At 42.3% G+C, this 12,522-nt stretch overlaps 1 protein-coding gene across 3 annotated transcripts in view; it reads left to right on the top strand.

Moving 5' to 3' along the window:
- The window catches only part of PCSK5 (proprotein convertase subtilisin/kexin type 5), a 302,119-nt gene that overhangs the window by 118,941 nt on the left and 170,656 nt on the right, over positions 1-12,522 (top strand). For all 3 annotated transcript variants that reach the window (XM_030566779.1, XM_030566778.1, XM_030566780.1), the window contains exons 6-7: positions 4,540-4,628; positions 10,955-11,127. In XM_030566779.1, coding sequence (XP_030422639.1) covers positions 4,540-4,628; positions 10,955-11,127 — 262 coding nt within the window. The remainder of the gene's footprint in view (positions 1-4,539; positions 4,629-10,954; positions 11,128-12,522) is intronic.

Below are 12,522 nucleotides of genomic sequence, written 5' to 3'. Positions count from 1 at the left end.
CAATAGGCTGGGCCAGAGTTAAGGCCAGCACAAGTCCCAGCCAGGTCCCAAGCAAGGCTTTTGAAGGTGTACTCAAGGACAGCATACCAGATCATTCACCGGATCCATCCCCTTGTTTCCTGAACCGCCTGTCCCGTTTCTCCTGTGCGTGGTCCAGCATTACGTCGGACCATTGGGTGTTATGCACAGTGTGAAGCGGGTACATGCTACAGTGACAGCCCTATGAGACGTGCTGGAACCTTGCTGTGGTGGCAGTCCCAGATCATGGTTTGTGAAGGCATCCCCTTTGCCACACAACAGCCGGACCTGACGCTTGTGACAGATGCATCAGACCTCAGATGGGGTGCTCACCTGGGGGGGGGCCCTCAGGACTCAGGACTTGTGGTTGGAAGCAGAATGGTCGCTCCATGTCAACATGAAGGAGTTCGAGGTGGTTCGGTTAGCCTGCCAGACCTTTCACGCCACTCTGAGTGGTCACAGCATGACAGTTCTGATAAACAACAAGAGCGCTATGTTTTATATAAACAAGCAGGGTGGAGCCCATTCCTCGCTGTTCTGCCATGAGGCTCTCCTCCTCACGAACTTTTGCATAGCCCACACCATTCACCTTGAGGTGTCATATCTCCCAGGGGAGTGGAACGAACTGGTGGACTACTTCAGCAGGTCGTACTGAATGCACAAGTGGACGCTCAGATCAGACGTTGTGGTTTTGCTGTTCCGCAAGTGGGGGTTTCCCCAGCTAGACCTGTTCACCAACAGGGGCAACACGCAGTGCCCGCAGTTTTGCTCATTCCAGAGTCACAGCCCGGGCTCAATAGCCGATGAGTTCACAATCCCCTGGGAGGGGGATTGAAATACGCCTTTCCCCAGCTCCCTCTGGTACACAAGGTCCTGCTCAAGGTGTGCAGGGACAGGGCAACAGTCATCCTCATCACCCCAGCCTGGCCCCACCAGCACTGGTTCACTACACTCCTGGAGCTGTCAGTGGAAGCCCCGGTAACTCTGCCCCTACACTGGGACCTCATCATGCAGGACGGAGGGTGGCTCCCACACCCCGATCTGCAATCACTGCATCTCACAGCATGGGAGCTCTGTGGCTAAATGCTTTGGAGAGCCAGTGCTTCCTTCCTGTGCAGCAGGTTCTACTTGGTAATAGGAAGCCCTCCACCAGGGCGACTTGCCTGGTCAAGTGGAAGAGGTTCTCGTGCTGGTGTGGGCCTCAACAGGTGCAGCCACACCAGGCCTAGAGTACTTACTGCATCTCAGGCAGCAAGGGCTGGCCCCATCCTCAATCAGAGTGCACTTGGTGGCCATCTCCGCCTTCCACCCAGGGTTTTCAGGGGGCTTGGTGTTCTCCCACCCAAAGGTGGGGCGGTTCCTTAGAGGACTGGAAAGGGTGTTCCCTTACTCACACCCCCCAGTCCCTCCATGGAACCTCTCTAAGCTTATGGGGCCCCCATTCGAGCCCCTCACTACCTGCTCCCTCCTCCACCTTTCCTGGAAGGTGGCATTCTTGGTGGCCATCACCTCGGCCAGAAGGATATCTGAGCTGAGGGCACTCACCTCAGAGCCACCATATACAGTGTTTCATAAAGACAAGGTGCAGCTCCACCCGCACCCCAAGTTCCTCCCTAAGGTGGTCTCACAATTCCATCTCAGCCTGGACATTTGTCTGCCGGTGTTTATTTTCAAACCCCATGCAGACCCAAGTCACTAGAGACAACGTCAGATCTGATATCTCAGGTGGTGTAAGTCAGATTCCTTAACACTCAGTTACACTGACACTCCCTTAGGGCTGTTTACACTCACATGCCAATTTGTAAGAGCCCATGACTTTGCCCAAACTGAGGTTCTGACCACTGGTCTAGCCATAGGAATGTACCAGCATGGCAACAATCTATTCATGAAACCAAAATAACTGTTATGGACCTTTCTGAGGGACCTATGATGAACATGCAGATTGGAGATGATGGTGCTCTTGTAACAGGCACCCAGCTGCTGCGTGCGTGGCCCATTAGCCTTATTTAGATAGTTCCAGCCTTAAACCACCAATAGATACATGCTGAGGAAAGCTTTTAGGAGTATGCTGCTTCAAGACAAGAGAGGGCTTTATTGTCTTGTAAACAGAAGGACTTCTGGAACTAGTGCCTGAGTTCTGAAAGTGCTGCTTCTGGCCTACCTTCTTCACTTTAGTCTTGTAATTTGGGCTAGTTAGCTATATAATTATCAGATTTGGATGATTACTAGGTCATCATAATAGATACACATTGTGGCCCTAAACTCTCTACTGTTGAAATCTGCCACTGACTTCAATGAAAGCAGGATCAAGCTCTGTAAGAATAGTAAAGCTGTGTGTGACTAAGAAGAGGATGGCAAAAGAAAGAGCATTGTTATCCTCTCTTTCATATGTATTGTGTTCCTCATGGCACAGCCAGGCTTTCTGTATTTGCCATGCCTTCAATTCAGTATAGACCTGGAGAAGTTCCCTATCCCAGTGCCCAATTCCTGTTCACAAGGAGAAATGTAGCATGTGTAGGAGTGATGAATGCCCCTTCCCTTTTCTTATGAAGAAGCTTTATTGCAGTTCTCTCTGTTAGGTGGGAAGACTCCAGAAGGCAGTAAGTCCAGAAGCAGTAAGGTCTTCCCAAGTAGGTTTTGACAAATTTCTGGCTTGCCATTAATGACAGACAGACAGACTTTCTCCTCATAGAAATGCAACGGAAAGAATGAGGAGAGGAGCAAATTGATTCTTGCTAGTAGGTTTTCTTTAAAAATCTGGGTTCTGTCCATCTTAGACACAATATAGAGAGATAATTTTCAAAAAGAACTCAGCGAGGCACAGATACCTGGCATGGAAAATTTCAACCCAAGAACTTAAAAGTTGGCAGAGCATAAGCAATTCAAAACTGGGACTTATAATGGACTTTTACTTTAGGCATAGATGCCACCTCTGTCCAGAGCTGTCCCTGGGGTAGGGCAAGTCGGGGCAACTACTTTGGGGGCAGGAGGGCCGCTGCCTGGTGCGAATGGCCAGTGCGGTCGGTTCCAGAGGAGAGGAATCCATCAATTCTGCCCCACGCTCCACACCCCGTAGGGACGGCCCTGGCTCTGTAATAAATTGAAAGGGGTTTGGTTTGAAATATGACAGCTTCCTTCCTTTATCTGAAAGCTGTTGAGCTTGCACTATCTTTGAATGGGTTTTTCCACACACCTGTTTCTAAAATAACAACAACAAATAAAGCTCATTTTCTTATTTCTAGTTAGCATACCCGTCTTGTAGATTGGCAAGATATCATAACCAAGATTTCCTTCATTCTTTCATTCTACAGCACTACATCTTCTTGACATTAACACAAAGGACAAGTGCAAAACCTTTTTTGCCAAGCATCTCTTTAAAGTGCCATTTAAAAGCCTGGGAACTTGTTTCTGTACATTATAAATATAAAAGAAGCCAAGGAAATGAAGCACAGACCCTTGAAAGTTTCTCAAGGCATGTCTCTGTAGGTTGTCAAGCATAAGTTTTTCTGGGACTGCACCAACATTCTAGTGGGATGGTGGCTAAATGTTTTGTGTCATGCAAACATTCAATAAAGGGGCCGTTTGTTGTCATGTAAGGTATATGCATTAATGTAGGCTTTAAACTAGATGTCATTGTCTTCATTCAGTATGTGTAGTTTGAACTTTTTCTGAGTTCCTGTACAGTAGAAATTTGTGTAAACTTTCAAAACAATCTTAATCAAATTTCAGGTACCTGTTTCACTATTTTAAGTTTGTGTAAATAGTGCAGACATTTGTTGAGGCAAAAAAATTGTTTCTAGGATACTCAAAAATACTTCTAGGGAAGTCTGAAAATTAAAAACAGGGAACTTTTAAAAAACTCCATACCTCTGCAAATCCTTGTCTGATTTTCTCCAGGCTTGGGGGTGTGGGGGGAAAATTTACCCTGGGATGAGATGTGATATGAAATTTGAAGTAGTTTGGTTTTAGTGAAGTTGAAAACCAGGCTTCAAAAGAGAAAAAGAGCTTCAAAGTTGCAGGGGGAGGGATACTATGATCTAATTTGGTGAGTTATAAACAAGTTAATAAAGAAGTAACTTCATCAGAAGTATCTAATTCTGATATCTTGATCCATCATTAGAGTTACTCAGCATTTAGCTTATTACTGTGGTCTCCAGAGTAAAGATGATACTCATCTCATACAAATATAGTTTATCAGTTGCTTGAGAAATTAAAGATGCCCTTTGACATTTCTTAGAGGTTGTTATTGTAATTTTATACATCATTTTTTGTCATTGACCACCACTGTTTTTGTTTCCTAGTCTCATCTCTTTGTTTATTAATCCTTTTCTATTTACGAAATATAATTTTGTATCTAACATATGCACTACAGGCTGGGGTCATATAGTAACATCTCACACAGACATCCAGATACGTTTTTCGCATCTGAGGATGAACAAAATCAAAACCTTTAAACATTGACAATCTGCATTTTAGTGAGTAATGTTACTTGCTTTAAAAAAATCTCTGTTCTGCCTGCAGGCATGGAACTCGTTGTGCTGGAGAAGTGGCAGCAATTGCAAACAACTCGCACTGCACAGTAGGAATTGCCTTTAATGCCAAGATCGGAGGTATGTAAAACAGTCTCACCATTAACCCAAGTACAATTTGTGCAAAATGGCACACAGGAACCTTTTTGAACAAGAGGAAATTTGTTTATTTAACAGTGTTAGCTGTGTTGACAGGTAAATGCTTCTGAAATGTATATAGTTACTGAAGGGAAGCCTTTTGTTGTGATACTTCAGAGCTGCTCTCTAGAACTCTTTAAATATGCATAGAAAGTTAAAAAGCAAGACTTGTGATTAAAATACAGAATGAGGACTCAGGAGATCTGTATTCTATTCCCAGTGCTCCCACAAACTTACTGCAAGTCACCTACTCTCTGTATGACTCAATTTCATAACCTGTGTTATTGGAATAATAGTTATTCACCTCACAGGCCTGTTGTGAAGATTGGGTTTTTAGTGTTTGTAAAGCACTTTAAGGGCTTGGCTACACTCGAAACTTCAAGTGCTAAAGTGTGAGTGTGGTCGCAGCGCCAGCGCTGCACATACTCCCAGCCCTGCACGTACTACACCTCCCCATGGGGATTAGATTGCAGCACTGGAAGCCCCTCTCCCAGTGCTGCGGCACTGTTTACACTGGCGCTTTACAGCACTGTATCTTGCAGCGCTCAGGGGGGTGTTTTTTCACACCCCCGAGTGAGAAAGTTGCAGCGCTGTAAAGCGCCAGTGTAGCCAAGGCCTGAGATTCTCCAATGAAAGGACTATATTAAAATGTTTAAATCCTTCATCAAGAAATCAGGTTTGAGACCACATAAAAACTTAAATTTGTGACTTTGGTGCACCATATCACTTATATTCAAAAAGAGGCAGTGTGGTCTAATGGCTAAAGCACTGGACAAGGGCTTTGGAGATTTGATATCTATTCTCAGCTTTGCCATTGACCTGATGTGGGACAAATCACGTCACATCCCTAAGCCTCAGTTTCCCTATCTGTAAAATGGCGATAATGACATTGATCTCCTTTGTAAGGTGCTTTGAGACCTACTAATGAAAAATGCTATATAAGAGATGGGTATTATGATTATTATTAAAAATGCATGAATCTGTCTATATCAAGAAATAACTTGCCACTCTTACATGTTAAAAATGTGCCATCTTCTCTTCTGTTTATTCCTCATAGAGGTCCAATATTAATAATTATTCATATTTTAGAGGGACACTGAAAAAATAATCACCAGTGTTATTAATATGGATGTGTAAAAATGTTTTTTTAGGTTATGGAAGAGCAAGGACAACATTGTTGGCATTTACTGTGACCTAAGAAATGCATCTTTTCATGTATAGCAGGAAACGGAAAGTCCCCAGTGTTTTTAGTGAAAGATGTTGAGTGAGTTTCCAGCCAGCTCACCAGGCTACTCTTCCAAACAAAAGAGTTTGTCAACCCACCTCTCTCTAATGACTTTTCTGGATGGGCTAGAATATGGTTATCGCCTACTGCTCAGCTTTTGTTCCACTGTAGGGAAGGTGCAGGTCAGACTCTTAGGGTATGGCTACACTTGAAATTTCAAAGCGCTGCCGCTGCAGTGCTGCGAGAGCGCTGCCGCTGCAGCGCTTTGAAGTGTGAGCGTAGTCGGAGCGCCAGCGCTGGGAGAGAGCTCTCCCATCACTGCACATAAACCACATCCCTTGTGGGTGTAGCTTGCAGCCCTGGGGGAGCCGGGCTCCCAGCGCTGCAGCACTGTTTACACTGATGCTTTACAGCGCTGTATCTTGCAGCGCTCAGGAGGGTGTTTTTTCATACCCCTGAGCTGCGAAAGTTGCAGCGCTGTAAAGTGCCAGTGTAGCCATGGCCTTAGTTCCTCACTGATCAGGAGTAGGCTTGTTCTTCCAATTTCCGGAAGATTTATCTGAGGGTATGGCTACACTTGCACGCAGCGCTTTGAAGTTTCGAGTGTGGTCGCAGCGCCAGCACTGGGAGAGAGCTCTCCCAGCGCTGCACGTACTCCACATTCTCTGCAGGTGTAACTTGCAGCACTGGGAGCCACGCTCCCAGCACTGCGGCACTGATTACACTGAGGCTTTACAGCGCTGTATCTTGCAGCGCTCAGGGGGGTGTTTTTTCACACCCCTGAGCGCGAAAGTTGCAGCGCTGTAAAGCGCCAGTGTAGCCATGGCCTTATTTTAGCTTAGGGACAGAGGAAGAATCATGATACCTCCATCTAGAGAGAGAAAGAAATGAATTTGTTTGGGTCTGGCTGGTTTGATTGATGAAATGTGAGAAATGGGTAAGGGCAAGGGAAAAAGAGACTTGTCCCAAGGATATATTGGAGTTCTGGTGAGTGAAGTGTGGGGAGAAATTGTATAAGGGACACACAGGATTAACTACGTGTGAGGGAGAAGGGACAGTGGGAACTGATGGTAGAAGTTACACCAGAATAATGTGATTATTTTTTAAAATGTATTATTATGGTTGATGAACTGAGCTTGAGCTGTTTGTTTGGGTGGTTGGTTGGTTTGGGAGATAGCCATTTCTGAGGTTGGCCTGGGGGCAGGTGGGTGGGTGGATGGAATTTAGTATATGTAAATACAAAGAATAACAAAATTAGGAAACCTGTGGACTTCTAAAATCTTCCCCAGTAATATATAATACCTTAAACGATGTTACCGAAATTTTGTATCTGAAGACATAACAGAAATAAATTGTATCAAATATTGTTCCTTAAGTAAAGGGAAAAAAATGCCCTCCCTGGATGTATTCCCCCTCTATGGGTTGAAAGAAAGGGACCGAGTTAATATTCTCACCCTGATTAGAGGAAAGACTACAGCTGCATACTCCTAAATGCACAAATTGTCAGGGTAACTGGACTTGACCAGCTGTGGTGAATGAAGTAACTCCTCAGCATACTGGCACAAATTTTCAAAGACATGCATTTCAGCGTGTGCACAATGCTGAACTTCTCTGACATCGGTGTGCAAATCAAGAATGCACATGTGCATATGGACTCCAATACAGCAAAACCCTTAAGTACTTACTTAACTTTAAGCATGTGTATTAGTGCTTTGTTTGGTTGTCAATAGTTAGTGAGAAAGCTCTTTCTTCCTTCCTAACCATGGCATGTGATCAGAGTATGCCCTGTAGTATAAGATTTTATTGCACTTCTTTATTCCATTCACTTGATCGTCCTGTAAGTAATTTCTATAGATTTTTAAACAGTGTCTGATTAATTAAAATATGTTTCAGTTCTTGTAACATAGTATGGAGACACGATCTATGAAACGGTTAGTGAACAGACCTGTGGGCAGGAATACTGCTTAAATACAATTCAGCACTTTGCATTTGATGAAACCACAGGGTCATCCCATCCCCTTTCTTTGTACATCCCCTTCTTTCTCAGGAAAACACTGTAATTCAGACTCATTAACTGATGATTCTCTGTCCTACAATAGAAGCCATCTGGAAACGCAGAAGTGTGAAATGGTAATAGTTAAGCCAACATGGAGATGGGCTCATCTCCATGAAAGACAGTAGGGAATACTAGAGGGGGAACTGAGAAAAGGTATTGCTGAAAGAAATAAAAGAAAATAAGAGCTTTGTTCTGAATAGGTGTGAGGAAGGAGAAAAAAGACATTACTCACTATCTAATGAAAGGACCAAGACAGTGTAAGGCTGCAGACACCTCCTGCAGACACTGTAAGGTTTTCCTCTGCATAGCAATGCTGGATTTTAAATGCATTATTATGTATTATGCATCATGAATGTGTTTAGTGCTGCAGGACAGCCCTAGTGGATTAAGCCATATTTGCTGAACCACAGCCAAAACTGATTCAGGCTAATGTGAGTTAAACATGGTTTACCTGGCCAGTGGGCAGGGAGTGTAACCACATCAAAATTAAATGTAATCACTTTGCTCTGGACTAGAAACCAAACTCATTCTTTGAGCAACTCCACTGGCAACTGAAGGAAGAACTTCATCCACATATTTACAATGTGTTGGGGGCTGTCACGAGTATGTTTCTTAAACACTGTTTGAAAAATGGTTATGTCCCATCCGCCCTAGTCAGACAAACTGTTATATTTGAAACCATATTAAACCGAACCAGTGTTCAGTTAACAGCTTAATTCCCAATGTAGGCGTGGATTTAAAAAGCCTCTTTTGGCCTGCTGATGGAGAGCACTTTAACCTTGCTCAGAGATGCACCTGCTTGCAGTGGTATGAATTTGGCCAGAGAGCAGTATTCCTCATCTCAGCCAGAATGTGCTCTCAGGGCCCAGGAGGGAAATAAAGGGAAGTGGAAGAAAATCCTTTCCATCAATATTTCATCAAATTCTATCATCAGAACCACCACAATTAATGATATTTGTGATGGAAAGTCATTTGCAATATATCCACCAGTAATGCTGACCTTTTTCTAAGTGCTTTAGCCTGTTCCTTGCTTTTCCATTCACGCCAGAAACACTGACCATAGAACAGATCAGGGAACAATTTCCTCAAAAGTCTGCTTCTCCTCTCACAGCAATGCGAATCAGGAGTAAATCTGCTGACATCAGTGGACCTGTGCTGACAGGAGACAGTGAGAGTGAGATTAGAATGCACCCTCGATAATCTGTATGTTATTCCCTGATAACCAGAAACTTCTATGCTTAAACTCTGTACCGTTCACTTTTTCTTAACATCATCTTAATAATTTTTTTAAATCTGGACCTTAATTCTGTTGCTGTTTAGGAGATAACTCTTGTGAAGAAATCATACAATGTGCCCCCCAGCTCTTAACTCCTCTCTGCTATGGTTGAGCCTCCCTTAGCTGAGCCAAAGGAATGTGATTATTTGAATGTTTGCCAGTGGCTTTTTACAGCACTCATACATAGCAAGTTACCACCTACAGGGTTTTGGGCTTTCTTTGTTTGCTGTAAGAAGGGATGTCTAGCTTGTTGTTGTTGTTGTTATTTCTGCCTTTTTGTGGAAGTTGCAGAGAATCTGTGGGGATTTGGTGCTTAGTTATTTGGCTGGGCTTGAGTCCTGATGGGAAAATGGTTATATTAAATTATGACAGAACAGATGTAGATTGTCTTTAACTGACAAGGAATTTGTTCAGCTGTTTCTTTAAGCTTAAATGAGGCGCCGATTAAAAACAAATATTTGAAAGGAAAACGTGCTTTCACTTAATTTTCACATGCTTCTTCATGATTTGTTAGAAGTTTGTGCTGACTAAAATTCCACTTAAGTTTTGACATTTATGGCAAATATTTGGAAAAGTTTAAAGAATTCTGAAGATTTAGTGGACAGTCTGGAAACTAAGTCTGCTAATTGCCTTCTGGATGGTTATAATTGTGCTATCACCACATGGGAAAAACACTTTGTATGTTCTGTGAGGGGGCAAAATGAACAACTCATGCAATTGTTAAAAAAAGAAAGTAACTATTTAAAATAGCCAAGGATATGTCCTTTGATCAAAGTTGCACTTGAAGTCTGCTAACTGTTGGCAAAAAGAAAAAGTGGACAGGCTGCTTTTGGATTTTTTTCCACCGTTTGCCACCGTCACATTTGTTAACATTAAATTATTTCAGATGCCAGGGATAGAACTTGGTTTTATTATTCACTGTAGTGAATGTTACCTTCATAAAACGTGTTACATTACATTACATTAGTAACACAAATGAAATTCTCTCCCTCTGTTTTTATCTTATTTGTTTAAATGTTTGTTTAAACGTTTGTCAAATACTACTGTTTACCAAGGGTTGGATCTTGAGATCCCTTATTTATGCATAACTGCCATTGACACTAATGGGAGTTCTGCATACACAACTGAATTTCAGAATCAGGCCTTACGCACTTTCTTACCTAGAGAGGGATGTTCACAGTTTTGCAACTGAGGTACAATAATGCTTTGCAAATAAAGCTATAGTTTGTCAGTAACGTTCTGTAACATCTTTGCTAGTACCCAAGAACTTTCTCCCTAGATTCTCCTTTTGCAGAATCCTGTATTGAAGACATAATCCTGTGTTTATCTATCAGCATACCTTCTGTGTTTTATGTCTATCAAATTAGGATTGCCATGTCTCAAATTGCACTGCGTCGCAGAGAAGGAAAGGAAATTATAATTATTTTTAAAAGAGAAATATAAATGTACTGAGGTAGAAATAATTTTTTAAGTTTTCCCCAGAATCAAAGTTTTTCTTTAACATTCAAGTGTTGTGCATTGGATGAAGGAATTTGAGCACAGATGTTTCCCAAAGCTTGAGAGAAACCAACTTTACAATTTGAGCGCCATAATCAATAAGAACATAAGAAATGTAATACGCAAAGACTAGATCTCTGTATTTTTCATATAGTTTTCCAAACATGCTTCATTAGTCTAGTTCTCACATTTACTGCCCTTTCTCTTTTTTGAAGGAGTGAGGATGCTGGATGGTGATGTTACAGACATGGTGGAAGCAAAGTCTCTCAGTCTGAATCCACAACATATACATATCTACAGTGCCAGCTGGGGTCCTGATGATGATGGGAAGACTGTGGACGGACCTGCTTCACTAGCACGTCAGGCCTTTGAGAATGGCATCAGAACGGTAGGTTCCTTAAACACCATGTCATATCGTGGGCGCACGTGCACAAGCAGGGAAAACAAAAGCTCTGAAGACACATTGCTGATAAGGAGGAGGTTGGTTTTGTTTAAAGGGAAAATAGAACTCACGCCTCTTTCCCCTGTTTAGAGTTAGATGAGTGGCTCTCAGGGTACGTCTACACTACAGGATAAATTCGAATTAGCTTAAACCGATTTTATAAAACAGATATTATAAAGTCGATTGTGCACGTCCACACTAGGCACATTAATTCGGTGGTGTGCGTCTGTGGTCCGAGGCTAGCGTCGATTTCTGGAGCAGTGCACTGTGGGTAGCTACTGTAAAAGAATGAGGCCAATAATGTCGATTTGCATCCACACTAACCCTAAATTGATATAGTAATATCGATTTTAGCATTAGTCCTCTCGTTTTGTAGAAGTACAGAAATTGATTTAAAGAGCCCTTTAAATCGATAGAAAGAGCCGTGTAGTGTGGACAGGTTGAACGTTAAATCGATTTAATGATGTTAAAATCAGTATAACAGCGTAGTGTGGACCAGGCCTCAGTCTTTCCAGATTACTGGCCCCCTTTCAGAAGTGTAATTTGTCTTGCATACCCCTCACTTAACACCTACTTGCTTACAAAATCAGACATAAAAATACAAAAGTGTCACAGCTCATTATAACTGAACAATTTCTTACGTTCTCATTTTTACCGTATAATTATAAAATAAATCAATTAGAATATAAATATTGTACTTACATTTCAGTGTATAGTATAAAGAGCAGTATAAACCAGTCATTTCTGTATGAAATTTTAGTTTGTTCTGACTTTGCCAGTGTTTTTTATGTAGCACTTTTGTAAAACTAGGCAAATATCTAGATGAGTTGATCTACCCCCTGGAAGACCTCCACATACCCCTGGTTGAGAACCACTAGGTGAAAACCATTTTAAAATTGCACATTTGAAGGTTTGAGCACTGTTTTGAATGTCGTGAGAGACTTTCTAGCAAAAAGACGATGGCTCTAGGATTGTAAGAAGTGAGATCAGCACAAAATATTTCTTCAAAGTGATAAAAAGACCATTTCACTGTTCATTCCAATGTTGAAATTTAACAATTCTGGGGACCAAATTCAGGAGGTGCAACTACTATTTAAGTCAATGAGAGCTGTAACCACTTATACTAGGACTGAATTTTGCAAAATATAATTAGCAGTAGCTTTGGAGCATATGCAACAATAAAGACAGTCTTTGCTTTGAAGAGCTCACGTTAATTTATAATATGCCACAGCAGCTGATCATAGCAAAAACCAGGTGGAGTGGGTGAGAGAGGCTAAGGCTACGTCCAGACTACCCGCCATATCGGCGGGTTAAAATCGATTGCTCGGGGATCGATATATC

The sequence above is a fragment of the Gopherus evgoodei genome, chromosome 6, assembly GCF_007399415.2.
Source record: "Gopherus evgoodei ecotype Sinaloan lineage chromosome 6, rGopEvg1_v1.p, whole genome shotgun sequence".
Lineage (NCBI taxonomy): Eukaryota > Metazoa > Chordata > Testudines > Testudinidae > Gopherus > Gopherus evgoodei.
This window is presented reverse-complemented; position numbering and strand designations above follow the sequence as displayed.